The sequence below is a fragment of the Eucyclogobius newberryi genome, unplaced genomic scaffold (assembly GCF_026437365.1).
Source record: "Eucyclogobius newberryi isolate DKJ021-1_F unplaced genomic scaffold, fEucNew1.0.hap1 SCAF_4, whole genome shotgun sequence".
Classification (NCBI taxonomy): domain Eukaryota; kingdom Metazoa; phylum Chordata; class Actinopteri; order Gobiiformes; family Gobiidae; genus Eucyclogobius; species Eucyclogobius newberryi.
The window spans coordinates 19,792,369-19,820,136 of NW_027316056.1; the positions used below are offsets into that span (position 1 = coordinate 19,792,369).

Here is a 27,768-nt window from a genome sequence, read left to right on the forward strand (position 1 = left end):
ATATATATATATACAAATCAGCAAAAAAATTCACCATCACAACATGATGACTGTTTGTAGTTATTAAGAAGCTAATACGATGTCATCACAATGAAGCAAGCACAGATTGTATAATGAAGCAGACCTGAGTGAGCAGAAGAACAGCAAAGGCCACGGAGAAAGTTGATTGACAGCAGCGTTGTCCAGTGAAGAGCCAGAGCTGCGCTGGAGGCGGGTCTTCAGGCTGCTGTCGCCTGACCGGATGATGACAGGACGTTACTTTTCAGTCCAGACACTTTTACCATGAAATCCCACCGTTTCTGACACTGAGCAGCGACAGTGATCACACTTTTTTAGTTTTATACGTTTGCAACTGTTTTGCTCATGGTTTGACAAACAACCTTTTGTAAAAGTTTGTAAACCGTCTCTGCGCTGAGTTTGAGGGTGAAATCCCGCCGTGGACGGACAGGACTTGAGCCATGGGAAACCGGGGGATGGAGGACCTGATCCCCCTGATCAACAAGCTCCAGGACGCCTTCAGCTCCATCGGGCAGAGCTGCAACCTGGACCTGCCGCAGATAGCGGTGGTGGGCGGCCAGAGTGCGGGCAAGAGCTCCGTGCTGGAAAACTTCGTTGGAAGGTTGTACAATTAACACGTTTAATTCAATGACAGAATGCATCGTGTAATAATAACAACAACAACAACAACAACAACAAAAGCGTTTGTGTCAAAAGAGTCAGCTTTGACGCGACTTATACACCAAAATGGTCCAATAAGCGCCGTTGGCTTTGCGCTCTTGTGCCTCCCTGTTCCTAAAATTTTCCAACAATTTTTTCTTTTCCCCCCCCCTCTCTTGTGCTGTGTTATTCACCACAAAAACGCCTTTCATGAAGCAGCTGTAGAGATTGAAAGCGGGAGAGAAACCTTGTGATACCGGTGGCTTATAATAAATGCGTTATTACGGGAGTTTTTTTTTTTTTTTTACCAACTTCCTGTCAATCATTAGTCGGGGTTGTTGCTCCTTGAGATTGCTCGTAAATACATCTTCACGAGACAAAGGTCAGGTCATGTTTTACCTTGAGAATTCCCGTTGTAAGCCATAGTTAGAGCCCGTTGCTTTGTTATTTAGTATTTGGTTGAGCGTGAGTTGAGGATGGCCCTGAATGTTAATGCACTGCGGCTTTTCTGTGTGGAAATGGCCTGGACCCAGTAAATGACAAATGCAAACGAAATAATAACATCTGTTCATCACATTTCACCTTGTTTATTGCAGTTATCTGAGGTCTCTTATAGTTGACTCAAGGGCGTGTACAGTTAGAGCTGCTTCAAAATAATAATCTTACTCAAGGTGATAGCTAATAAATTATGATATCAATATAAGTAAAACTGACAAAGAACCCATTGGACAACAGTGTAGCCTTCATTAAAACCATAGGATCATGTGCAAATTCTGGCATTTCCAACAACAAGACAGTAAAACAAATGATTGTGATTACTTATTGTCTATTTTTTTAAACCATCATCAAGAGTAAGAATGTTACATTAAATGTTGACGTCGACTTAATCACTTGCTAGAAGCGATTGTACAGAAGAGAAGCCTGAATGTGATTAACCGCAGATGTGTCTCTGGATAAAACATGAAATACAAAATGCTTGAACACAGGGCGTTCTTCAGGACCAAAAAGCACGACATTGAATGACTTCACTTGTCGATGACGAGGTCGTGGATTGGGCAGCCACGTCTTGGGTCGTTTTCGCCTGTCGCCTTTTGTCTGGGCGTCCCAAGCAGCGGCGGCGGGGCACAGAGGGGGCATTGATGCTGTGTGCCGGGGGTCAACAGTGATGTCACCAGCTGCACTGTCCCTGGATGTGACACACTGCGCCACACAGACGTCCTGAAAGCCCCCCTGCCCCCGTTTTTATGTTTGTGGTCGAGACCCCCTCTGACACGTCCCACCATATCACACTACGTTTAGATCAGCCCGACCTGCAGCGTGACAGATGATCAGTTCCACTAGAGAAGCGTTGAAATTTAGACAATATTTGTTTTGAAGCTATGCAACATTTTATTATCAAGTATATTATAAGTGTATACGTTGATATTCCTGCACTTTTTCTCATGTGTCTGATAATTGAACCCCAACTAACACATTCGAACACATTTCTGTTGGCTTGGCATAATATCGTCCATTGGACTACTCATTTTTGTCAATATCAACCACCCATAATTTTCTTTTTCTTCTTTGGTGTTTTATGGCGGCTGGTATCCAAGTTGTTGTTGTTGTTGTTGTTGTTGTTTTATGGCGGTTGGCATCCAAGTGTTGCATTACCGCCAGACTTTATTCCTCAGACTTTGTCGTAGTCCTCAGACTCTGTCGTAGTCCGTAAAAGTACTCCTTCCATTGCTTTGGTGTTACAAAGCCCATGAGGTCATGATATGTCTTTGTGACTAGAATAGTTGGTTGTTGGTATCCAAGTGTTACATTACCGCCAGACTTTGTTTTTTAGACTCCATTATTCAGTTCAAAGCACACGAGTTCCAAGCGCATGAGATCCTCTTCTTCTTCCTTCTCCCTATCTTCCTCCTCTTCTTCTGTGGTGCTTTGTCTTCTCCACTTCCTCTCGCCCCTCTTCTTCTTCTTCCTCCTCTTCTTCTGTGGTGCTTTGTCTTCTCCACTTCCTCTCGCCCCTCTTCTTCTTCTTCCTCCTTCTTCTTCCTCCTTCTTCTTCCTCCTTCTTCCTCCTTCTTCCTCCTTCCCAGTGCTCCACGGCGGCCGGCATCAGATTTCTGGAGTTACTTCCGTTGTTGTTGTTATGCATCTACTGTGGACAGGAGACCAGCGATGCACCCACCTCCATTTCTTTACTTTGATTACTTTGACTCTCCAAAAGTAGACTTCCTTTACTCTGACTCCCATTTAGTGCCTTTAGCTTGTTTTCTATTTCTGCCATTCAAGTTCTTTTGTTCCAAGGAATCTTCCTGCAGCTTTAGCAATGATCCTGATCCTTTCAGTTCTCTTTTGAGTTTAAGCAGCACAGTTTATAACATCTGCCATAAAGAGCACAAAGTCCTCTCTATCCACAACCAAGGTATTCTCATTCATTCTGCAATCTCCACACTTGGAACCTCCACACTTGAAGGCTTCACACTTGGAACCTCCACACTTGGAACCTCCACACTTGGAACCTCCACACTTGGAACCTTCACACTTGGAACCTCCACACTTGAAGGCTTCACACTTGGAACCTTCACACACATCCAGCAGTGAGCCCTCTCTAAGGACTCTCACATCCTTGACTCCTACAGCCTCATTAAGGCTCATGGTCAATATTTTGTTCAATATCGCCCACCCCAAGATACAAACATTTCAAACTATATTTCGATATTAAGGAAAAGGCTCAACACTGATTGTGATACTACAGTGAGAGGAAGAAACTGGTTTTAGACAATGTATTGTATTTTCAAAACAGAATAATTGTAGTCAACTTTAATATTACCATGAGGTCTTTTGATATAGATCCAAGTGCATTCTAAAACTACTCGTGAAAATTAAAGGTCCAAATGTCCTAGAGTTAATCAGAGAAGTTACATAGTGCACCTTTAAAGAATCTTTTTCATCTTTTAGCCGGCTGTAGCAGTGTTGTTCTGACCTAGTTTATAGTTCTGTTCTGGATTGTACTTGTCTTACCAGAATCAGAATTCAGAAGAGGAAACTATTGATTTAGAGCAGGTTTGATTCAGTGCCAGTTAAATGACTGTACTCCACTTAGTCCCAGTTCATACCTGACTTAGATCTGCATTTAGTCATAGTTAGTCCGTTACAAACACCATTAGTGTTCAGATTGACCTCATAATGTCGGAAAGAGAACAAAAATTCATGCTATTTTCGTTTAACATTTGTCTTATTGTCATATTATACCGTTTTGTCTAGACGTTATTGAACAATATTACCAACTCTGAATGGGACAGCGGATCCATCCACATCGATTAAATGTCTGGTGGCGTAGCTGTGGCTCTGGTTCGTGCAAAGCGGTCAGAAGTCACAGGAAGAGATGAGGAAAGAGGAGTGGATCCCTGTTGTGCAACTTCCTGCTCGCTCAGCACTACTCACAGACTCTATAGCTCCAAGTTTGTGACTTTGCATCTCTTTTAATTGTGCGCAAAAACAAGGGCCTGTTGTTGAACTCCGGTTGCCCAGAGCCGTGCGCAGCCAGTGACCCGGTAATCATCGGCTGTATTGAACTGGAGTTTCCATTTGGATTCGCAGTCTGAGGAGGTTCCACTAGGACTATATATTATGAATAAGGACATGAGCTTGTCTGTCTTGGCCTCTCATTAATAATGCAGCTTCCTCCGAGCGCCGCACACAGAGACAACGACCGTGTTTTCAATTGACACAAACACTGAAGGTTTATCCAAATTCCTTTGCCGTCAGGAGCCAGGTTTAGGTTCCTCTCATAACTCTCCTCTTTCTCTCGTCATCACCTCGGTCCATCTGTTACACGACTGATTGTGCCACACTGTAGTCTGCTTTGTGCTTGTTTGTTGATTTTTATAGTTCTATTTATCATGTGTTACTGTTTGATAAATGTGCTTTTTATTTATGGATGTGTTGTGTCCCAGTTGTGTACCCTAAGGATATATATAAGTAATTTTGTTTTAATTTGGTTTGTTCTAGTTAGTCATCCCCGGGTGATTCACAGGCTTCTTACTTCTAACTCTTATGGAGCTCAACAGTCCTGCCCTTTGTTCAAAGCTTGCCGAGGTGTTAGGAGCACATTTAATTTAAAGTTCTAAAGAAAAATGATTGTCTCCATAGATTTTGAAAAATAGATAGCTCAAAGGCACGACAGGGGCTCTCCAGTTTATGTGGTGACTAATGTCCATAATGCGGTTGTTTTCAGTCAAAAGGAAATGGCGAAATGTTTTAACAACTTGAATAACAGTTTATACAGTCTCATAACAAGATTAAAGATTAAAAAAAGATTAAATATTCGTCATTTGTTACCGCATGGTTGATTAGCCCCCATCGAGCTTTCAAACGTTCAAAAAGTATTATAAAAAGGTATATTTACTTCCTGAACCTCAAAGTACTTTGTCACTGTAGTGCTCCGTAATAAAGGGATACATTTACCACATTTTACTACATTATTGTAAACTAAATGATGAGTAACACACAATTGTAAAAGTGTATGGATCAAATATTAGAATGGAAGAATCTGTTTGATGGTTTGAAATTGCTCTGTGGTAAAAAGGGGGCAAGAGAAAAAGCTTTTTGCCAATAACAGAACAATGAAGCGATGGATCAGGTCGGCTAGCCCAGTGGGAAATGTAAAGGCGTCAAGTTTCTTTATTGCTAATTTAAATGTTAACATTGATCTCGTTCTCGCCCGCAGAGACTTTTTGCCCCGAGGATCTGGTATTGTCACTCGTCGCCCTCTGATCCTCCAGCTGGTCAACAGTAAAACAGGTGCGTTTATGACAAACTAAAAGACTTCTCATAGTTTTTCTGACATAAATACCGGCACATGAAATAACATGTCTGCACAATGTCTGCTACAATCAATGCGTCAATTCTTCAATTACCGATTTATTTCGTGTTAAAGTCACAGATTTTACCAAACGCAATTCCTTGTTTGCTCCCCATTCCTCAACATAATATTTGTGAAACCTGAGTTCATATTTGTGCAAAGTATTCCTGTGTATTTCAATATGGTGTCATGGGTTGATTTTGTATTCAAACTGTGTGCAGAGTATGCAGAGTTCTTGCACTGTAAGGGCCGGAAGTTTGTGGATTTTGAAGAGGTTCGACTTGAGATCGAGGCAGAAACCGACCGTATCACCGGATCCAACAAGGGCATCTCTCCCGTCCCCATAAACCTGCGAGTTTACTCCCCGCACGGTAAAAGCCACGCTCTTGTCTTGTGTTTGTGTTGTATTTCTTATTTGTGAATTGTCGAAAATAGGGCTGAGCAATTATGGCAATTTTTCTGACAAACATTGTTATTAGATTTGCGGTTTATGTTTTAATAGTTGTATTCTGTTCAAAGTGCACGTTTTAAGCACGTCCAAGAGCATTAACATATGATAAAAGACTGTTTGTAGAGGTCTAAACTACAAATGCAGCTTTTATACGTGTTAAGAGGATATTTTGTTATTTGCAAAGGGCTCAATTAACTTCAGTCTTTGCAATTTGCTAATTATGACCATTCAAATTGCGATAAAAAGTGAATTAGATCAAGTTTTTTGTATCAGTTTCTGCATTGTGACAATGGTTCAACATATGCTCTCTGTAAAGCTCTAAAGCAGTATTTTTTCAGTGATTCTTAATCACTTATTTTGTACTTTTTTAATATGACATCTTAAACTACATAGTTCACTAAAACACAGATAACATTATTTGTTTTAAGATGAATATATATGCATATATTTATATATTAATCTTAAAACAATATTTGACAATTTGGTGAAGTTTATAATTGTACTTCCTGGTTAGACATGAGGTAGAGGTAATTACCTAGCAACCGCACTGTAAACAAGAGCCAAAATCCATATAAATTACTGTTATGAGTTCACAGACAATAATTCCTGATAACACCTTTTATTTTTGATAGAAAAAATATGCCTCTTGTGTTTAAATTGCCCCTGCTTTTTTAACGTAATGTCGCTTTTTGATGACATCACAGAGGGATTCTGTTTTTGAACTCAACTTCCTATAATTTTCAACTTTTATTTTATTTTTATTTACTTTTATTTTAAGTTTTCTTCACAAACTGCCACTTGACTGATGTAAAATGATGATATATATTTACCACAGGTTCTCTCCCACTAAACCAAGTCATCTTTTTTTTTTTCAAACATAAGAACCTGTCACCTGCACATTAAGTAAAATAAATAAATGCTAAAAGGAAAGACGACGCTAAATATTTGTTGCTTATCGGACATCTTTAAAATATGTGTTGAAACTGTTGTTGATTGTTGAATGCGTTGTTAATTTTTCATGCTTGTCTCTTGCAGTCTTGAACCTCACACTCATCGACCTCCCGGGGATGACTAAGGTGGCGGTGGGGGACCAGCCCGTGGACATCGAACACCAGATCCGGGAGATGCTGATGCAGTTCATCACCAAGGAGAGCTGCCTCATCCTGGCTGTGACGCCCGCCAACACCGACCTGGCCAACTCCGACGCCCTCAAAATCTCCAAAGAGGTCGACCCTCAAGGTAATAGTGTTGTTAGTCATGCCCGACCGGGGTTATTAAATTTGTGTGTATATTTCCCCCGTGGTATTTCATTAAATGTAACTGGGTTTGTTCTCATTTTTCACCTGGATAATTACATTTCGTTCCATTTATCTCAGCCAATCTGTGCCCCCTGTGCAGCAGCACCTCACCAGAATAATTACCACTTACATTATTAATAGACTCCCTGACAGCAAGATGAATGGAAGATCGCTGTATTTGCTCCATTTCATGTATAATCATTAGCTTCACCCAAAAACGCTTGTAAACGATCATTTTAAGTATTCGGTTTTGACTGCTTTTGATCACATAACGTAACCAACACTCATCTCTTAGGGCTGCGGACTATAGGAGTGATCACTAAACTGGATTTGATGGATGAAGGGACGGACGCACGGGACATCCTGGAAAACAAACTGCTGCCCCTACGCAGAGGTAAAAATCATTCGTGGGTGCATTATTAGTTATGCATTTGAATATAATCTTGTCTGTCCACATTTGGCAGGTTACATTGGTGTTGTGAACCGCAGTCAGAAGGACATTGATGGAAAGAAAGACATCGGCGCTGCTTTGGCCGCTGAGAGGAAGTTCTTCCTGTCTCACCCGGCTTACAGACACATAGCTGAACGCATGGGCACGCCGCACCTCCAGAAGTCACTCAACCAGGTCACACACAACTCAGCACCAAACATTATTATAGTATTATATAGTATAGTGTTTTAGTATTATTATTGTATTATAACTGTCCAGAATACTATGAAAAACCTTTATACTCGGTTCTGAACGGTAACACAGACATTTGTATTGGATTGAACTAGAGCAGAAGAAGAATTAAAGAATAATTGAATAAGAATTACATGTATTTCAGAGCAAATTTGTGGAGGTCTAAACTACAGAGCTTTATTTAGGTATTGCAACCATTCAAATTATGATTTTGTTTCGATTAGGATCTATCTCAAATCTCACAATTTACCTGATCATTTTGTCACTTTGTATGTTCACCTTGCAGTCCAAATAACATCATATTTTTTGTCTGTAGCAACTCACCAATCACATCCGAGACACTTTGCCGGGGCTGCGCAGTAAGCTCCAAAGCCAGCTCCTGTCTTTGGAGAAAGAGGTGGAAGAGTTCAAGAACTTTCGTCCCGATGATCCAACGCGCAAGACCAAGGCTTTGCTGCAGTCAGTATCACACTGAGGCTTTTATTTCTACACGTTAAAGTGCGCTCGGTGTAAATGCTGTTTGTTTTACTGAGCAGGATGGTGCAGCAGTTTGGGGTGGACTTTGAGAAGTGCATTGAAGGATCCGGAGATCAGGTGGATACATCGCATCTGTCCGGTGGAGCCAAGATCAACCGCATCTTCCACGAACGCTTTCCTTTTGAACTTGTGAAGGTAACAACAACTACCACATCAAAGCAACATTTTACAAGAGATGCACTGATGATGGGTCCAATTGAGGATTCGATTCCAGGATATGTGATAGGTTTTGGGGCAATCAGTTCAAGACTAAGTGCGTTCACACTTAAATACATCAAACTTGGGTGACTAAACATACAAACTGGACTTGACTGGACCAGGACCAAACTTGGACTAAATCAGGTGTGAACGCACTAAGAACGTAGTTATACAAAGACTCCGTACATAGTTCCATACGTATTGAATAATAAATAACACTTACATTACATATTTGGATCAGTTTTATTGAGTAATTTGTGTTTCAATAAAAACGATCCACATTCAGCCTTAACACTAATATCGGTTGGTATCAAGTATCACAAAATATCGTTTTCAATAGTAGCTTAATTGCTGTTTAGTGATGCTCTTATTGTGAACAGAAGTGTTATGTGTAAACAGATGGAGTTTGATGAGAAGGAGCTGAGGAAAGAGATCAGTTACGCCATCAAAAACATCCACGGAGTGAGGCAAGTCCCAGCAGCAGCTCACACTTATGTTACTGTATTTGGTTGTCCAGTGTTATTTGTTCGTCTGCAGTTTGTTTGTGTTGAACCTCACCCTCATGTGCACCACAGCTATGGCTTTTGGTTAAAGCATTTACCTCTAATGGCCTCACCCTGACAGAGACGGAATTTATGTAGCATAAAAAGATGTATTTAGAAAGATATTTAGTAAAAGGTAAATGGCACGTATTGATGTAAAGCCTCGACCTTGCACCTTGCTTGCAGTGAAATTAAATTGTTGTACCTTTAAGATGACCTGGCCAGCAGATTAATTGTTTGGGCTCGCGCTGTTGTGAGTCTGACCACATTGTAGTTTGTGGGGAAGTCAAAAGGATGAACCCAAGAAAACATGGCGATGCCGGCAAAAATACAGATTTACAGACATGCACAGTGAGGCGCTTCTTTGAGGATTGGGGAAGAAGTCTGTGCTTTTCTCTGATTGGATTTGACAAAAGTTTGTGATGCTTCGACATATCAGATTCAATTATTTGTCATGACAATGAGGCGAGAGTCTGTCCAGATTGATATTGTGTAGAACTCAATTCAGAGTTTCTTTTTTTGCCCTGGTGTGCTTTGTGCTCCTGTCTGTGTCCTTGTCCAGTCTGAATATGTGTGTGTCTCTGTCTGTCTGATTTGTGACCCTTCAGGACAGGCCTGTTCACCCCAGACTTGGCGTTTGAAGCCATAGTGAAAAAGCAGATCATAAAGCTGAAAGAGCCCTGTCTGAAATGCATCGACCTGGTCATCCAGGAGCTCATCAACACAGTCAGACAATGCACAAATAAGGTATTACAGGCACAGGTGCACAAGCCTCAAGCTCCTGGGTTTAGTGCAGAGTGTCCCCACTGTGTCTGTGGTCCAGACAAGTCTTTACACGTTTAGGGTCATTATAACTCAAGCTGCAAAAGCCCTTGTCTCACTAATGTCAGTAAATACAGTCATAGCCAAAATCATCTGAACCATTGGCACATTTAATCAATTTGATTATATTTAAAACTATTGCTGAAACTATCTGTACATTTTTATTCATTCAATGTATATGAACACCTGTGCTAAAATGTTATGCTATAGACACAGAATAGCTCATGATAATTGTTAAGCTCTAATCTGTATCTTTATTGCATTGAGAAATTAAATCATATTTTTGATCAGCTGTTCCCAACATTTTGGCCACAACTGTACGCACTGTGTAGGTTCTACTGCTTGTTTTTGATATAAACATTAAATGACTTTTTAACTTTTTCTTTCTCAAAATATTTTTGAATCTTTTTTTCACCGTTGCATCCATTTCTCTGGGTCTACTTTCTTGTATAAATTCCACACTGCACTACTTCTATCTTCACGTGTCCGCACCATCCCAGGACAGGCCTGTTCACTCCAGACCTGGCGTTTGAGGCCATAGTGAAAAAGCAGATCATAAAGCTGAAAGACCCCTGTCTGAAATGTGTCGACCTCGTCGTCACAGAGGTCGTGGCCCTGATCAGGAAGTGCACTGAGAAGGTAAACAGGAAACAAAAGAGACCAATAATCATATTTAAATCAGCAAGAAACCAACAATTATAAGCAATGGAGATAACACGTGTATTGTTGATTGTTATGTGTGTTCTCCTTAGTTAACCCAAAAATGTGACCCTATTGTAAATAATCCACATGAATTGCTCATTTGATCCCAAAACTCACGTACCCATGTTATAATTCCCCACGCTTTACCCTTGTCCACTTATCTAATCAACTCCCCAGGTCCTCCTCACCTGAGCTCTGCCTGACACCAATAACTCCACCTCAACAAACTCACCTTTTTTATCTTTTTCTCTGTCCTGATTTGACACTTTCAGCTTGAATGCCTTGTTCTACCATGTTCCTATGTCTATTACACTGTAAGTTTTATACACAATACTGTGCAAACGTTTTAGCTATGAAAATCCTTCCTCTTGCTTAAAGTACAAATTATGTTTTTAATTCGTTCATGGATTGAAGAGGGTTTTGTTTTAATAATATGCTGTAAAATGTCCTCTGTAGATGAAAAAAACAAATAACATACTATATACTACAAAATCTGCTAATATTGTAGTTTAGACCTCCAACTTATATTTTTTGTATTAGTTTATTAGTTTTTGCACCATGAACTGAATCTTTATTCGAACAAATCATTTCCAATCTATTTGGAATCATATGACTTAAAATAGCAATAAAAAAAATTCCAACCTTGGTGTAATATTAACATCTCCTTGTGCTTATTGAATCATGTGTAGTTGTGTGTATTATGAAGAGCCTTTCTGCCTAAGACTTTTGCACAGTCCTGGATATTTGAATGAATGTGTGTGCAGTCACGTGTGTGTTGTGCTGGATGAGGCTCTGAGTCGCACTTTCCTATAATTACAGTGGTATGCAGCATTGTGTTTGTGTTCACAGCTCGGCTCGTACCCTCGACTGAGAGAGGAGACGGAGCGTATCGTCACCACCTACGTCCGAGAGCGGGACAGCAAGACCAAAGACCAGGTGGACACTGCAACACGTGCAAATGATCAGACTATTAACGCTCTGTTCTGTCAATGAAGTGAGGAGTGTTTAGTCTAGATACAAATCCAAGAGATCAACTATAGGTGGCACTGTGGCCTTATTGTTGGGTCATAGTTCCTTTATTGAAGGCTGTAAAGGGCTTTTACCTTTGTCATTGTGTTGTCTCCTTATGTTTTTCCCCAGGTGCTGCTGCTGATCGACATTGAACTCTCCTACATCAACACCAACCACGAGGACTTCATTGGATTTGCCAAGTATGACAAACATGTCCGTCACCTGTTCAATACTGTGCAAGGTTTACAGTACAAACACTTCATCTTTGGGTCAGTGGGGGCAGTCAGCAGGGCAGACGTGGGAAACTACCATGTTTTATGAGCTGTACTTTCTGAGGGAAGTTCAAATCACTTGTACTTTTTAACACATTGAAAAGTAAACATGAATAAGTACATAAACTTTTGCTCAACTACACTGATTAAAACTATATATTTGAACTCAGTGCCAGTAGTGATTTACTCCAAATTAACATGGAAACCACTAGATTATCAAAGACTTAGTTATGATGCATTATTTATGATTGACTTTACTTTGATACTTCCATATGTGACCTATTGTGTTGAGCGGTGGGGTTTTACTTTCAGTTTTCACTTTTTTATATAGTTTAATTACAGAAATGAGCCCTATACGCCTGATAAAGTTGGATATTTTGACCATACAAATCTTTAAAGAACTTACCAATTATAAAGTACTTCTTTTAACCTGCTTTTTACAGTTGCACACACGGTTTAGAGTTGTCTGTATACATATTTCTCGACATGTCTTTAGTCGACTGTGGCCCTATTGAAAAAGTCGATATAGTCATTATCCTTTGCGCGATTGACGTTTTTGTAGAGTTTTGAGTGAGAGATGTTTTAAGACAATCCTTTTAATGACATAAACGTGCCAGTATGTTCATTTAACATCAACCTCCTTTTCTATTCGTCTTTTTGCTTGCAGTGCTCAGCAAAGAACCGCAGCCAATGCCACTAAGAAGAGAGTGATGCCAAATCAGGTGAGTGTTGGGATGTTTCGCCGTCTCTCGTCCGCTTCCTCGCGTCAAGCAGCAGCGTCGGCCCCGCCCAGTGGCCTGTGTCTTTGCCCTTTACTCTGACATCATTTCCTGTGTTTACATATCTTGTCTGGCCTGTCCTCTCGCCTTGTTTGTGCCTTGCTCTGCTCCTCTTCTCTCTGACCAGGGCGAGATCCTTGTGAGTACCGTCCCCCCACACACCTTCATCTGTCACTTCCTCTTTGGGTGAGTGGGGGCCGCACACGCAGCCTAAAGCATTTCCAGGAACTAAGATTGTGCTGGCAGTTATAGGTTTTGACTATTGTGCAATACTGACAGATTAATCAGCAGGAGAGTTAGTTTTTGCCTCTTTTGAAAGTGCACAGGATTCCCAAACGAGGACATTACACATACATTATATTAATACATGAAATCGTGCAGCAATCAAATCACAAAGGCCGCAAATATTTATGTAATAGAATATACCCAGCTGATAACGTATTATGTAAAGATAAAAAGCACTTTTAGTTTAGTGGAGATTTCCAAAAACATGTTTGAATTTGAAATTGAATTTGACAATCACAATAACGAATTGCTGGATAACTGTGCTAAATGTTGTGATCAATCCTACAGCGTCTGTCTCTTTCATTAGGATTAACCCCAATTTCCCCCCCTGTTTGTCTTTTGTCCCTTTTGTCCCCCGTCGAACAGTCTGACAATGATGATTTGGAGAAGGTGATATGTTGGATCTTTTGGTGAATTCGGTGCCAGTAGATTTGTGGTGAACTGAATACTGTATGTTTTAATGTGCGTTCGGCTTGTATAACTACCACCTTTTGAAATTCCAATTGCAAAATGTGTAAAAAACATCATTCATTCCGGAAGTCGATGCTCTGGAGCAGTTAGCACTCTAGTCTTGCCTCACATTAAGGAGGTGCAGGTTTGTGTTTGGAGTTTGCATGTTTTTTCTGCGTTTCCTCCCGGGGCTTTGGTGTCTCCTAACATAAAAGATGCAGGTAATCCTAGGGTATAAGAAGGGAATAGTAATTACCATCTTTTCCGGACTATAAGTTTTCATAGTTTTGGCCGGGGTGCGACTTATATTTATATTTATTCTTATATACTTATACTTATATGTGATATTATTTGTTATTTTCACACTTGCAACCGCATTTCATACTCCAGTGCAACTTATATATGTTTTTTTCTTCTCTATTATGCATTTTTTTGCATGGGCAAACATCCTCAATAAGACCTTCAGCAACATTGAAGGTCAAATTCAAAGGAAACACACTCTGTAATTAGGGACGTCATTATTAATCAATCTAGATTTAGTCACATACTAGACCAATGGTGATCTATTAGACAGTGTGAAGGGGTTTAAAGATTTCATCCTACAATAATTCTATCATTGAAATTGCGTATGATTGAAATTCCTTATTTGATATTCCGTTCACTCTCACGTTCAGTCATTTCACAATTTAAAGTAACCAAATTATGGGCTGCATTGCAAATTTAAAAAGAGCTTGAATCGTACTAAAACATGTTACATTTTTACCCAGATATTTAGACATAACAGTCCCTTGTGAGTGTTGCAGTTATGGTTTGAACTGTGTGGAAAGTGGCCTTCCGTTGCTTTAAAGAGGAGGTGAAGAACAGACTGTTATTGTCTGTCTGCAGGTGATCCGTCGAGGCTGGCTCACTATCAACATCAGTATTATGAAGGGAGGCTCCAAGGATTACTGGTTTGTTCTGACCGCAGAGTCTCTTTCCTGGTACAAAGATGAAGAGGTATTGTCAAACTCTATACTGTGTACATAACATAGCTTTATGCATGGGGAATTCATTGTCCATGGACTTGTTTCTTATTAGGAGAAAGAAAAGAAGTACATGTTGCCCCTGGACAATTTAAAGCTGAGAGATGTGGAAAAAGGCTTTATGTCCAGCAAACACGGCTTTGCCATTTTTAACACTGAACAAAGGTGTGTACGCTCCGTGTGTGATACTCAATAAGGTCTGATTCTTGCTTGTTAATGCATGTTTGTGGTGTTTAGAAATGTGTACAAGGACCTGCGGCAGATCGAGCTGGCTTGTGACACCCAGGACGACGTGGACAGCTGGAAGGCCTCGTTCCTCAGAGCTGGAGTTTACCCAGAGAAGGACCAGGTGAGCTAAAGTATTGATAATTGGTATTGCAACAAAGTAAATATATCACGTTTACGCCGAGGTCCTCCATCAGACAGAAATTTAATCTTTTGTTTTTTTCTGAAAACGTTTATTTTTCCATGTCCAGCCCTAAATTAGCCTGGATTAGTCTTGGCTTTGTCCCTGTTAAGTTTTTATTTTGACACAGTTTGACTAATAAGTTAAAGCAATGGCTTTTTTTTAAAAAAACTGAAATTATTGTGACAAAAAGTAGGGTTAAAATGGGTTAAAAATGCAATATTATATATTATATTGAGTATTTGACATTTTTCTTAGTTTCAAGATAGAGTTTTAAAATGTAACCACACAATTCACAGCATTGTTTAATATGTGACAGTCAGTCAAATTTTGTATAAAAAGTTGTAGCAGACGCACACACACAACACACACATAACGCACATAACATTTATCAATAGATTTAACTGTGGTTTAAGATGACTTTAAGTCCTTGTTAAGTCTCATCAGTGGTGGGCAATGTCTTTAAAGTTTTTCATGTTTCTTTCATTTGAAGCCTGACAATGAAGAGACCATGACCGCTGGAGACACTGTATCCATGGACCCTCAGTTGGAGCGTCAGGTGGAGACCATCCGGAACCTGGTGGACTCCTACATTGGCATTGTCAACAAGTCAATAAGAGATCTGATGCCCAAAACTATAATGCACCTTATGATCAACAGTGTAAGTCATACACTCAATTTTGATGCTTATTTTAAAGCTTGTTTTGTTGTTCAACATATAGAAGCAAGAAGAACTAGATAATGTGCAATGGCTGAAAGCCTTTGCGAGTGTCTGCGTTCTTGCGTAAAAGTACAACATGTGTATAAGAGGTTGTTTTTTTTCCAAAATCGTACTTGTCCGAGATTTTTTGTCCGATCGAGCTCAAAACAACACTTTTTGCATCTAAAGACATTGAAATTATGTTTGAAATTAATATTCAAAAAAATGTTGATATTCCTTACGTAACAAACCCTCAAAAAAGGCTTAATTTCCTATTTTTTCAAGGACAAGTCACACCTAATGGAATTGATCTACGGAGCTCATATTTCACTTACTAGGGCGTTTTTATGGTCTGATTAGAAATAATTAATACCCATGTAACAAATTTACTCTATAGCGCCCCTAAGACGGTGGAAGCGATTGTAAAGAGGTATAACTTGTTGAAATCGGTGAAAGTTTTCAAAAAACGCGTCAAAAATCCTGATATGGAAAAATAAATGGGAATACATATGAAGAACATATGGTGTGCTTTATGGTGCAGACACTCAATAAATTACATATCTAGACAAGGTTAGCGTTATCACCACACAGTAAGAAGGTCCTGGGTTCAACTCCCAGGCGACGTGGTGTCTTTCAGTGTGGAGTTTGCTTCTTCTCCCAGTGTCTGTCCCCTACCACTAAAATCATGTACAATAGACTCATGCCCTCAAGCATCATTATACTAGACATTTTTAGCCTTACCCAGCTGCTTGCTACAACGGAGTGTAGAACCAAATAAAAAATATTGCGGGGAAGCGCCATCTGCGTCCTGGCCTTGGTGATGAAATTTAATCACGTTTCTTTGTCACTTTGGAGAGATTTGATGTCAGTCCCTGAAAAAAAATTGACTTTATTCTCATAATATTACGATTTTATACTCGTAAAATGATTACTTTTAATCTTGTAAAATTATTCCTTTAATCTCATAATATTCATATCATAAGATTTTTCTGATTTTGACTTTTTCTCATAAAATTACGATTTACATTATTACGATTTTAACAAGAGCAACAACAACAACAACAACAACAACAACAACAACAGTGAGTGACGACAGAGCTTGGAAAAGCTAAAGACTCAGCTGAAAGGGCAAATCCAATCTTTATAAAACTGCAGTACAGTACAATGCACAACTCAAACTGGAAGTCGTCAATGCCATTAGTCATGACAAAAATCAAAGAGAAGATTATAGAGCAGGACAATGTAATAACTGAACTGAAACACAGACGAGTCAGTGTCAGAGTTTGCTTTCAAGAAGAGCAAGAAACAAAGGGCACTAGCCAATCGCCTGAAAAGACCGGCCATCGAGGAAGAGCTGGAGGCCCAGGCACCAGCTCTAAAACACCTCACACCACTATCCTTTAGCCTTGCATTAGAAACAAAATAAACCAAACATATTTTGCATTTATTGAATATATTTTAAAATCATTTATTTTTTGACTTCCCAGGCATTGGTAAAACATACCAACTTCTTTTATATCTTTTGATCAGTGGTTCTCAAACTTTGCAACACTTTTTAACACCTAAGAAAACAAGAGGTCTAAAATAGGACTACACAATTCCTTTACTAGTTAACCTAACAAGGACAAACCCAACAGAGGACAAAAATGTGGATTAAATTGATTTCATCTTTTTCAAATGTTAGAATTGCAGAGGAATCCTCATTCCACTTGAAGTTACCACAGTTTGAGATTCACTGTCCTGGACAATAATAGTTCATTGATCTTTTCTAGTATTTGCTTTGACTTTTCTCCACAGGCCAAGGACTTCATCCACTCTGAGCTGTTGGCGTACCTGTACTCGGCCGGGGACCAGGGCAGTCTTATGGAGGAGTCAGCCGAGCAAGCCCAGAGGAGGGACGAGATGCTGCGGATGTACCACGCCCTGAAGGAGTCTCTGGTTCTGATTGGGGACATCAGTGCCACCACCATCTCTACACCCGTCCCTCCGCCTGTCGATGACACCTGGCTCGCCAAGGAGCCAAGGTGACAATAAAAATAGCACCCCAAAAAAACATAGTGCTGGTTTTTAAAGGACTTTTTGCCCTTCATTAGACAGGACAGTGTTAGCCTGAAAGGGGGATGAGAGAAGGGAGGACATGCAGCAAATTGAGCCTGAAGTTGAACGGATGACATGGCAGCCGTCTGCACAGAGCCTGACATATGTGCTGTCGCCTTAACTACTCAACCACCATAGTGCTGTTTTCAATATGATCATCAGAATAAACTACTTGTATTGTAGTCCCTCAAAGCTGTTGGACTTGGACATATGATGTAAATCACAGACTCCACTGAGGTGTTCGAGTAAGTGGGGTTTCGTATAATGCCGTTTATATAATGTCACTTCAAATGACCCACAATACATTGCAACGTCCTATTTTGTGAACTTTATTTTGATGGTAAAATATGTTTTTAAAAACCTGTACAATTCCATAACATAATAATCAGATCAATTATATTTCAAATCAGGACACATGTTGCATATAAAAGTAAAAAAAGCATGTTGTACTTGGTTAAAGGTGGTATGGACGATTTTTTTCAACAATTTTTTATCATATTTCCTCGTGGCGTGGATAAATCATTTGTCCTGCCACGTATCAATCATAAAACGCACCTACCGCTCACCTGCAGTCGCGTCAGGCTCGTCCTCACGTTTCCGCGTGCCTAAGCGCATGTATCTATCATAATATAGTTCCCTCAGTGTACGGGGCAAAATGAAGACGGAGAAAGACAGTTCGAGCTGACGCAGAAGTGGACAGAAATCTACGGGAGACGAGAGATGCGATGCGCTCCGTTGCGCTAATAAACAAACGCACGTGTGTGTTGTATCGGTCCGCACGGGGGAGTGCACATGCGCACTTCCGCCTGCGTTCCCAAATCACCGAAAAATCGTCCATACCGCCTTTAATAATGTATATTACAGCAAGCCCAGTTAGGTGTAACTTTTATATAAAATTGTGTTTGTGTATGAAAGGGTTTTTTTGGGGATCAAATGGCCAGTCAAAGATTTGAATAGGCTCTGCATTCATTTACTTCCCGACCTAAATGAGTGAATGGCACATTTTTCACAAATCCATTTGACACATTTTGAGTAGATTGAGACATAGAGACAACACGCCTGGTTTCTATCCACTTGTAAAAGCAGTCGCTCACTCCTCAGTCTGTTCCAAATGCGGTTCAGGCGGTGTTAGCAGGACACGGCTCTGCTTCGGAGGAGCTGACTCTGGAGTAGAACCACAAAGTGTTTTTTGGAGGAAGAATCCTGGGAATTGACAAACACCCGATGAGCTCAGTATAGACATACACTTGGATCCTTGGTGCTGAACACGGTGGTCTTTCTTGTAACTTGTGGCACGTACCATGCAGGGGATGCGTTGGTGGTTGCAGAGAAAAGGCTTTCTTTATTGGACAGGACAGTGCAGTGTGAAATTGGGATGAGACTGGGTAAGACAGGAGCCAGATTCAAACACACGATGCTGCAGCCCCAATGGCAGGCAATGTTTTTTGTCACATCTTGATCATATTTATAGTATTTATTCTACCTAGATTATTTTCCTCAGGTTTGTTCAAGCTTATATTCCTCACTTTAGGCTCAAAGTCACTGGGATAGGCTCCGGTCACCTGCGACCCCTGACGGGATCAAGCAGTAGAAGATTATTGCTTATGCATGTTTCCACTTTATGAACTTTTAAAAAATGATTATTATATTTTTACATCTTGTGTGTGCCTCAGTCCACCTCCAGCGTCTAGACCCCAATCTGCTGCGACAGGGGCCGCTCCGAGCAGACCAAGAGGCCCCGCTCCTGGGACTCAGGCTCCTCTGAACCCTTCTCCAGCGCTTGGCGGTCCACCAGTGCCCTCCCGCCCTGGACCTCCGCCCGCCCAGCCCACCTACACCGACCCAAACTCTGGACAGGTGCCGCTGATTCCCTCCAGACCAGCTCGCGTGCCGCCTGCTCTGCCTCCCGGAATTCCCAGGTAAAAGACTTTCTCTTTGGGATTCGAAATTATCCGGCGTGAAAAAAATGAAAACAAAAAATAGTTTGGCTTTATTCTGACTATAGCTTTATACAGTGTTCTTGAGTCATCAACTCAATATTACCACTTTTCCTGCTTTGACACACGTTTCCAGCTCTGTTGTTGCTTGTTCCCAAAGTAGAAAAAGCTTCAGTTGTAGTCATCTGGACTCAGTTTGAAAAAATAGACGTTTCGACTCTCATCCAAGAGTCATTGTCAATAACAGAATTTAGGTCGAGAACTCCGATATTAATACTGTTCTGTGGTAAGACCCGCCCATTGGGAGGAGCCTTCCTGAAGTAGAAAGAGTTGTTTGTTTCAACAGAAACTCCCCCTTGTATCTACCGAGCTAGCCTATTCAGAATCTTAATGGGCTATTAGAATCCTCTTTGTCTTTGTGAGACCCTGGCTCAACCACTCTGAGTACCTGATTAGCATCTGAATGTCCTTTACCTTTCCAGGGGTTCAGAATCCCATTATAAATAACAGGAAGATGAAACCTAAGCCCTCCATTTCTGTTTAAAGAAGGTCTTTCTTTTTTAACAAAAATAGCTTCCTTGACTCCTCTTTCAAACCATCTTTTCTCCCTGCTTAAAACCTTCACCTCACCGTCTTCAAACGAGTGATTAGAGGCTTCAAGATGGAGATGCACGGCGCTCTGAGGTCCTGAACTAGTATTTCTTCTGTGCTGATAAAGCCTCTTGTGTAGAGGCTGTTTCGTCTCACCTATGTAACGTTCTTTACAACTTTCTTCACTGCATTGGATCGAATAAACTACATTGCTCTGTTTTTGAGTCGGCAACTTGTCCTTTGGGTGAACCAGTTTTTGTCTTAAAGTGTTTCCTGGTTTAAAATAAACAGGGACTTCGTGTTGTCTAAAAATTCTCTGCAGTTTTTCCGACAGGCCAGACACATAAGGGATAGAAACACCCTTCCTTCTCTGTTCAGTTTCCCTTTTGTCCTGCTTCTTGGTTCTCTTCACTCTGTTGAGAGCCCAAGCGGGGTAACCACAGGCTGAGAGGGCATTTCGGACATGTTTTTCCTCTTTCTTCTTGCCCTCTGAGCTGGTGGGCACACCTTGAGCTCTGTGTTGTAAGGTTCTGATCACACCCAGCTTATGCTGTAGTGGGTGATCAGAACCTTACAACACAGAGCTCAAGGTGTGCCCACCAGCTCAGAGGGCAAGAAGAAAGAGGAAAAACATGTCCGAAATGCCCTCTCAGCCTGTGGTTACCCCACTTGGGCTCTCAACAGAGTGAAGAGAACCAAGAAGCAGGACAAAAGGGAAACTGAACAGAGAAGGAAGGGTGTTTCTATCCCTTATGTGTCTGGCCTGTCGGAAAAACTGCAGAGAATTTTTAGACAACACGAAGTCCCTGTTTATTTTAAACCAGGAAACACTTTAAGACAAAAACTGGTTCACCCAAAGGACAAGTTGCCGACTCAAAAACAGAGCAATGTAGTTTATTCGATCCAATGCAGTGAAGAAAGTTGTAAAGAACGGTACATAGGTGAGACGAAACAGCCTCTACACAAGAGGCTTTATCAGCACAGAAGAAATACAAGTTCAGGACCTCAGAGCGCCGTGCATCTCCATCTTGAAGCCTCTAATCACTCGTTTGAAGACGGTGAGGTGAAGGTTTTAAGCAGGGAGAAAAGATGGTTTGAAAGAGGAGTCAAGGAAGCTATTTTTGTTAAAAAAGAAAGACCTTCTTTAAACAGAAATGGAGGGCTTAGGTTTCATCTTCCTGTTGTTTATAATGGGATTCTGAACCCCTGGAAAGGTAAAGGACATTCAGATGCTAATCAGGTACTCAGGGTGGTTGAGCCAGGGTCTCACAAAGACAAAGAGGATTCTAATAGCCCATTAAGATTCTGAATAGGCTAGCTCGGTAGATACAAGGGGGAGTTTCTGTTGAAACAAACAACTCTTTCTACTTCAGGAAGGCTCCTCCCAATGGGCGGGTCTTACCACAGAACAGTATTAATATCGGAGTTCTCGACCTAAATTCTGTTATTGACAATGACTCTTGGATGAGAGTCGAAACGTCTATTTTTTCAAACTGAGTCCAGATGACTACAACTGAAGCTTTTTCTACTATGGAACACGCCTGGACGAATGAGGGATTACACCGACTTGTTCCCAAAGTGTTATTCATGAATTCAAAAATAGCATAGGATTTCATATGCTATGATCTGATATATTATATTCTGTTGTACACTAACTTTAGGGCCAGGACACAAAGTGCGAACACCTTCTTGAGGGCCACACTATCAGTAGAATATAATACACTTCATATGAGATTATTTTGTACATTAAAGGTTTGGCCCAGAAGACAAACGTGTTAAGAACCCCTGCACTAACTGTACATTGATGCACACTGTTTTTACACTGTCCTAATCTGTTTTGATTTGGGAGTGTGGGCTGTGTGGTTTGTGGCGTTCTGGCATCCTGGTGCATGACTGCATGTCTCTCCTCTCTCCTGTCTCTTCCTGCAGTAGACGACCGCCGGCTGCTCCCAACCGTCCCACTGTCATTCGTCCCTCAGAGCCCTCCCTCCTCGACTAGAGACAGATACAATACAACACCTCTGGTTTACACTTTGTATGTAATAGAACCTAGGTGACCTCTGAACCCTGTATAAAACTGTACCTAAATGGCCTTTTGCTAGTGATGTGATGTCTGTGCATTTCAGAAACATTATGGATGTAATTTTGTCTGTATGTCTAGATAGATTTTTTTAACAAAAAGGGAACTATTTTGAGTAAATTAAGTTTATTGGCCTTGGAATTAGTAAGAAATAAGATTGTAATGCAAATGTGTCCTATAACGATATGTTCATGATTTGATAGTCCAATTGACATTTGTAATTAACATTGCCAATTATCAACATAAGCACCAACAAGATGTTTGCAAGTTGCCTATTACAATTAAATAGTCGAAGAATATTTTGTATTGTATAATCTTAATAAAAATACATAGGAGCATCTGTTTTCAAATGCTGTTAAGGTACCATTCTTGGCCTTAATATGGAAATTATTTTTAAACCAATTTTAATCATGACCTAAAAGCCATTCTGTATTTTAAGATCTGTGTCATTTAGAGGATGTTTGAAGGGCTGGACACAATAAAGGGTGAAAAAGTGTCACATTTTCTGACTTCCTTTTTTCATTAAGATAAAAGTGTCTTTATGTCATGTCATAATTTTACTTATTTTCCATTGTTAATCCAGACAAAGTACAGTGTTATTGCTGGTGCCAGAAAGAAAAGGTCACAAGAACCAGATAAGGGTCAGTTAGGTCTCAGGGTTGTAAGTTGAATCACTGTGTACAAATAGATTGTAAAAAAAAAACACTGAAGCTTTGATGCAGGAAGTTTAAAGCAAGACTCCAACAATAATGAATGCATGTGGTAAAAGGCTGAGGATGAGTGAGCGTGTTAAAAAAGGAGGCAAAAGCATCACTTTATTGATGTTTTGAGCACTGCAGCAGAGCATTTCCAGGTGGGCTTCTTCTTGCCTCAGTGGGATGTGTTTCCATGGTAACTCTGCTAACAGCAAAGACAGGGACTTTTCTGAACCTCGTAAATTAAAGGCACATCGAGGGACAGAAACATGAACTTTTGTTTTGTGCTTGTGGTCTCCTCAGGCCAGCCCCACAGATCCCGCCTCGTCCAAATCCCTGGTGAAAGAACACAGCGGAGCCAATGCCAACGTTACCATCAAGTCATTGTAAACTTTGCCATTTCATTTCAGGAAATAAACATGGGAAGAAATCTATGAGCTGCACTTACACATATTTATTCTGTTGTTTGGATAAACTGAGTATACTGTATTATGTGTTTAATAATTTGAGGAATTAAATATATTTGTCTTGTGATATTTGACATTGAAAGAAGTTTTTTCCCCGTTAGTGAATGTACAAGTATAAGTATGTATAATCTTTGTGGAAAAAACAACATACAAATACAGAAAAACATAATTTATTGCCGACAACAGAAACAGATGCAGTATTTACAACTTGCAAATGTTAAATTTGACACATTGCATATGTAAATGTTTGCTTGAAATAAAATATATTTTTTACATTCTTAAATCTCCCCAACACACAGCTGCACTGGCACAGTAAGTAACAAAACATTGAAGAGGTTTATTGTCCCACTAAAATAACAGTATGAAGTTAGTATGAATGCACTCTATTGCACAAAATGTATACTTCTATTTTCTACGGTCTTTAAGGAACAAACTGCATCATCTTTTCCTCAACCACCACAGTTTCACATCAGTATTTTGCAATCATTTTCAAAATTGCACTGCATTTTCACCAAATGCCATCTAAAAAAAATTGCAGAATAAAAACTCATTCATTTTCAGTTTATGTGCACACTTTCCGCTTATCATCAAACAGTTTCCGTACAGTGTAAACCTGAAACAAAGAAAAGAGCATGAGCATTGTGAAGGCAAAAGTAAACTCAACAGAACAGTTTATTTCTACAGTTGGACAGACATTGACATAGGAGTTGTTGGGCTTTACCTGAGTGAGGGCCACACACAGCAGAACCAGCACACTCGCACAGGACCAGAAGGACACTCTCCAGAGGTTGTCCTCCAGCAGGTTTCTGTCCCGCGCCTCAAACGCTCGCAGCACCACCTGCATTTGTCGACTGCGCTCCAGCCGTCTGTGCAAACCATCCATGGACTCCTGCGAAGATCACAAAAGACATGCGCTTCAAATAAATGACATGGACACGTTTTGGAACTTTGAATAGTTTTTTTTTTTAATTCCTGATATTTAGAACTGTCACAAGGTTTATAAAATATATGTTGCATATAGAGATTCTCAATTTAAGCAACAGGAACTTCTTAGGAACATAAGTCACGTGAATCAATACGAGTGACCAATGTGGAACTCTCAAGTCACTCACGGAGCCCACCGGTGTATGTTCTTAGTAAATGAAGAGGGCCATTCAATTATATTATATTATATTATATTATATGACAGTAGTGAATAAGATTACTCTACTTTGTTTGAAGCCATGGATTGAATTGCTTTTCTGAAACTCCTGAAATCAAAAGACAAAAACATTCGCTGATCACTGTAAAGTCAAGAAGTGGTCTCAAGTGGCCCAACTTCTGTCACCACAAACCATGCAATGTTCACTTAAGTCCAATGTCTTTTTGCAAGAATGCAGTTTCTGGGTATGCGTATTTTGTGTGACCTCGTTGGCCTTGTTTACACGGCCTTTGTCTTACACAACAGAACCTGAATAAATTACTTTCTTGATCTACTCGAACACACTCTGCCTCAAGACATAACGGAAAGCAATGAATTGGGTGTAATTTTGACATAAATATTATCGAAGCAAGAAAATATAATAGTATGAATTGATAAGATACAAGTGAAAATATTTATAATGTACTTCTAAACATTTGAACACATTAAAGTATCTCCATGGCATGGGTCAGGGGGACAAAGCTTAGGAGAAAAGGTTAGGAACCACTGTCCAAAGTGTCAAAATGTTAAACACTTTGTAAAGAGGTTTTGAATGAAAACGTCAAAGCACATTGGTGTTATAACATACCCGAATATCATCAAGCTTGTACTCCAGTAAGCTTCCGTCAGGCTCTCCCATCCCCGCCCACTCATCGTCTCCGCCCACATCTCCTCCACGTCCCTCAACGATGATCTCAAAAAACACCATCTTGTCGGAAAAGTGACTGAAAGTGTTGTCGAAGCAGATCTGGTAGTCCCCCTCCTCTGTGGGCTCCACCCTGAATCAACAAAGACACACCTGATAATACTATATATACTGTAACTGTCAGTGCACTGTCACAATAATTACTGCATCGATCCATTGTTCAATATATGAATGACAGAAATGTATTTTTTGTTTAAATGTATGTTTAAGGGGATTTGACACTTAACCATAGATCTCCTAACTGAATGCAGCAAAAAGAGCAGTGGAAGGTTTAAAGGTTTTTAGCAAAGCTTTGTGTGTAAATGTGATAGGGTTACATGTGTTTTAAAATGCTCTTCAATTTTATCACCATATGTTCTGTAGTCATCTGCCGCAGTAATCAGGCCTAGCTGTACTGGACTTACACATGGACTCCATCAGAGCGTCGAGAGTCGAAGATCAGACTGATGCCACGCGGAGAGAGTATGGAAAAGTCCACGTCCATACCAGCTCCTGCAATCACCTGCAAACAAGAAACACTTACTTGTTAGTTACTTTATGGTTGGCTCTTCAAGTCAGACATGCCTACTAAGTAAACATCAAACAGGATGATGTCCAATCTGTCAACTAAACAATAACGTAGGCAAAATATAAAAACATGTTACAACCTGACAATAGATTATCGGTCAAAATGGGAGTTAATAACGTATTAAATAATAAAGCAGGAGTTATATTATCAGGTTACCATTACAAGTGTGCCCATGTAACGTGTGACAGACGTGTTTTGTGCAGCAGAAAAAATGCCCAGTGCCAACACGTGGTTAATCTCTAAATAGAAGAGAGCAGCGGAGGAGAGGGCCAGCCTGCCTCTGTGCCCCTCACACACGTCTGCCCCGGGTTTAGAGCGAGTCACTGCTTTGGATTCTATACGTGCAATATGCGCTTTGTCCCCACTCTGTCCCCACTCTGTCCCCACTCTGTCCCCACTCTGTCCCCACTCTGTCCCCACTCTGTCCCCACTCTGTCCCCACTCTGTCCCCTCCTCTGTCCCCTCCTCTGTCCCCTCCTCTGTCCCCTCCTCTGTCTTTTAAACTTAGGCTACTGACCGCTCATTTTGGTGATGTAAAGTATTATAAAGTATAATGCATGTGTCGTCACTTCCTTTCCACTTTGATCCCATGAGCTTTTTGTGTCAAATGTGAAACATGTGCTGCAGTGCGAGTCACCACTGTGCAGAAAGTAGTCTGTGTGTGATATTGTGGACCCACAGTGGTAAAAGTGAACCACAGTGACGAGAAGTAACCAGAGAGCATCTTCACCTTGAAATGCCTCATTCGCCGCGGTTAAGTGCTTATTCTGTGCTTTCCCACTTCAGACAAGGGACTGAACTGCCCTGTCTGCGCAGCTGAGGAGAAGAGACAGAGGGAGGGGAGAGCACTCAGAGGCTCATATACTTGAGAGCAGTGAGACTATGTGTTGGACCATTTCTTCATAGCTTCATGCACATTCCAACGAAAGACAGTCACTAAAAATAAATTGTAATTTAGCCTATTTAAACTCGAATTATTACTGTTATTTTAGGCTAATGTGTGATTATATAGTTAAAATGTGTATTGTTTTATTCTATCATATAATATCTCGAGGCTGTGGGGGGTTTGTTTTTATCTGCCAAGGGGGAAGCACCACAAAGTTTGAGAAGCTCTGCTGTACTGCCTGAACTTGAAGTATAAAATATAGCCTTCAGATCATTTCAGATTACTTTATTTTGCATGTATAAGAATGTGATTGTTACTTGTCACACGCACATTATATATGTAAATTAATTAATCAACATTAGGCTGTTAATAATATCCCACAATGGAATGTTGCATGAGAAAGAATTGAGTGAAGATGACAAGAAGGAAGCTGCAAACCTGCAGCTAGCCTCTTGTCAATACATTCTCCTGACTAGTAACTAGCTTGCTAATGTTTTGATTACTTGCAGGACACAATCTACTCAAACCAAGTTCTCGTGGATACATAAAGTGCTTTAAAAGTTACCTGATATTCGACCTCCATCGTCCCATTTTTGATTGCAGACTGAAAGAAACACTCAGATCTTCCGGGTGGTAAAAGATATGTAAACTCGCTGTCTAGGCTTCTACCCAAGCACTGCATTGGACCTAAAAAACATCCCAATATCACAGGGAAGAAGACACAACGTCCCCAGGTCCACGTTTTCCACCAGAGAGGGTTCATCTTCAGGCTTTTGAACACACGGCGTTATCTGACTTGAGCCATCACCTTCGCGTACCACTTCCGGACTACAACTTTGCGGCACTCTGATTGGTCAAGAGCGCTGCAGAGGGGATCCAATCAGTGGACGAG

The 27,768-nt window shown here is 40.5% G+C and overlaps 2 protein-coding genes across 4 annotated transcripts; one reads left to right on the plus strand and one right to left on the minus strand.

Annotated features, from left to right (window-relative positions):
* Positions 1-327: 327 nt before the first annotated feature.
* On the plus strand, positions 328-22,870 carry LOC140378137 (dynamin-2-like). Of its 3 annotated transcripts, none has more exons than XM_072463820.1 (20): positions 328-619; positions 5,378-5,451; positions 5,734-5,883; positions 6,999-7,202; positions 7,557-7,655; positions 7,726-7,886; positions 8,260-8,402; positions 8,480-8,615; positions 9,078-9,145; positions 9,829-9,967; positions 11,594-11,680; positions 11,885-11,955; positions 12,695-12,749; positions 14,427-14,537; positions 14,619-14,728; positions 14,801-14,912; positions 15,463-15,630; positions 17,467-17,693; positions 19,440-19,685; positions 22,224-22,870. In XM_072463820.1, exons 1-20 carry the CDS (start codon positions 459-461, stop codon positions 22,291-22,293), a joined length of 2,592 nt encoding a protein of 863 aa, XP_072319921.1. In that variant the 5' UTR covers positions 328-458; the 3' UTR covers positions 22,294-22,870. The 3 variants fall into 3 exon arrangements, with proteins under 3 accessions (XP_072319921.1, XP_072319922.1, XP_072319923.1); XM_072463821.1 differs by lacking the exon at positions 9,829-9,967 and adding an exon at positions 10,543-10,681; XM_072463822.1 differs by lacking the exon at positions 9,829-9,967 and adding an exon at positions 10,543-10,681 and having other exon boundaries at positions 22,227-22,870.
* An 820-nt stretch (positions 22,871-23,690) lies between these two features.
* LOC140378088 (transmembrane emp24 domain-containing protein 1-like) lies at positions 23,691-27,683 on the minus strand. The gene is made up of 5 exons (XM_072463757.1): positions 27,442-27,683; positions 25,827-25,924; positions 25,306-25,495; positions 24,258-24,425; positions 23,691-24,149 (listed from the first exon to the last, which is right to left on the minus strand). The coding sequence occupies exons 1-5, from the start codon at positions 27,637-27,639 to the stop codon at positions 24,099-24,101; spliced, it is 705 nt and encodes a 234-aa protein (XP_072319858.1). The 5' UTR covers positions 27,640-27,683; the 3' UTR covers positions 23,691-24,098.
* Positions 27,684-27,768: the final 85 nt, after the last annotated feature.

Excerpts from the sequence above, each read along its gene's own strand:
- LOC140378137 (XM_072463820.1), top strand. The coding sequence starts at position 459 with ATGGGAAACCGGGGGATGGAGGACCTGATCCCCCTGATCAACAAGCTC. Across the intron at positions 14,729-14,800 it reads ATTTTTAACACTGAACAAAG|AAATGTGTACAAGGACCTGC; the intron begins GTGTGTACGCTC and ends TGTGGTGTTTAG. Across the intron at positions 17,694-19,439 it reads TGGCTCGCCAAGGAGCCAAG|TCCACCTCCAGCGTCTAGAC; the intron begins GTGACAATAAAA and ends TGTGTGCCTCAG.
- LOC140378088 (XM_072463757.1), bottom strand. The coding sequence starts at position 27,639 with ATGAACCCTCTCTGGTGGAAAACGTGGACCTGGGGACGTTGTGTCTTC. Across the intron at positions 25,925-27,441 it reads CGATGGAGGTCGAATATCAG|GTGATTGCAGGAGCTGGTAT; the intron begins GTAACTTTTAAA and ends TCTTGTTTGCAG. Across the intron at positions 24,150-24,257 it reads TGTGTGTGGCCCTCACTCAG|GTTTACACTGTACGGAAACT; the intron begins GTAAAGCCCAAC and ends TCTTTGTTTCAG.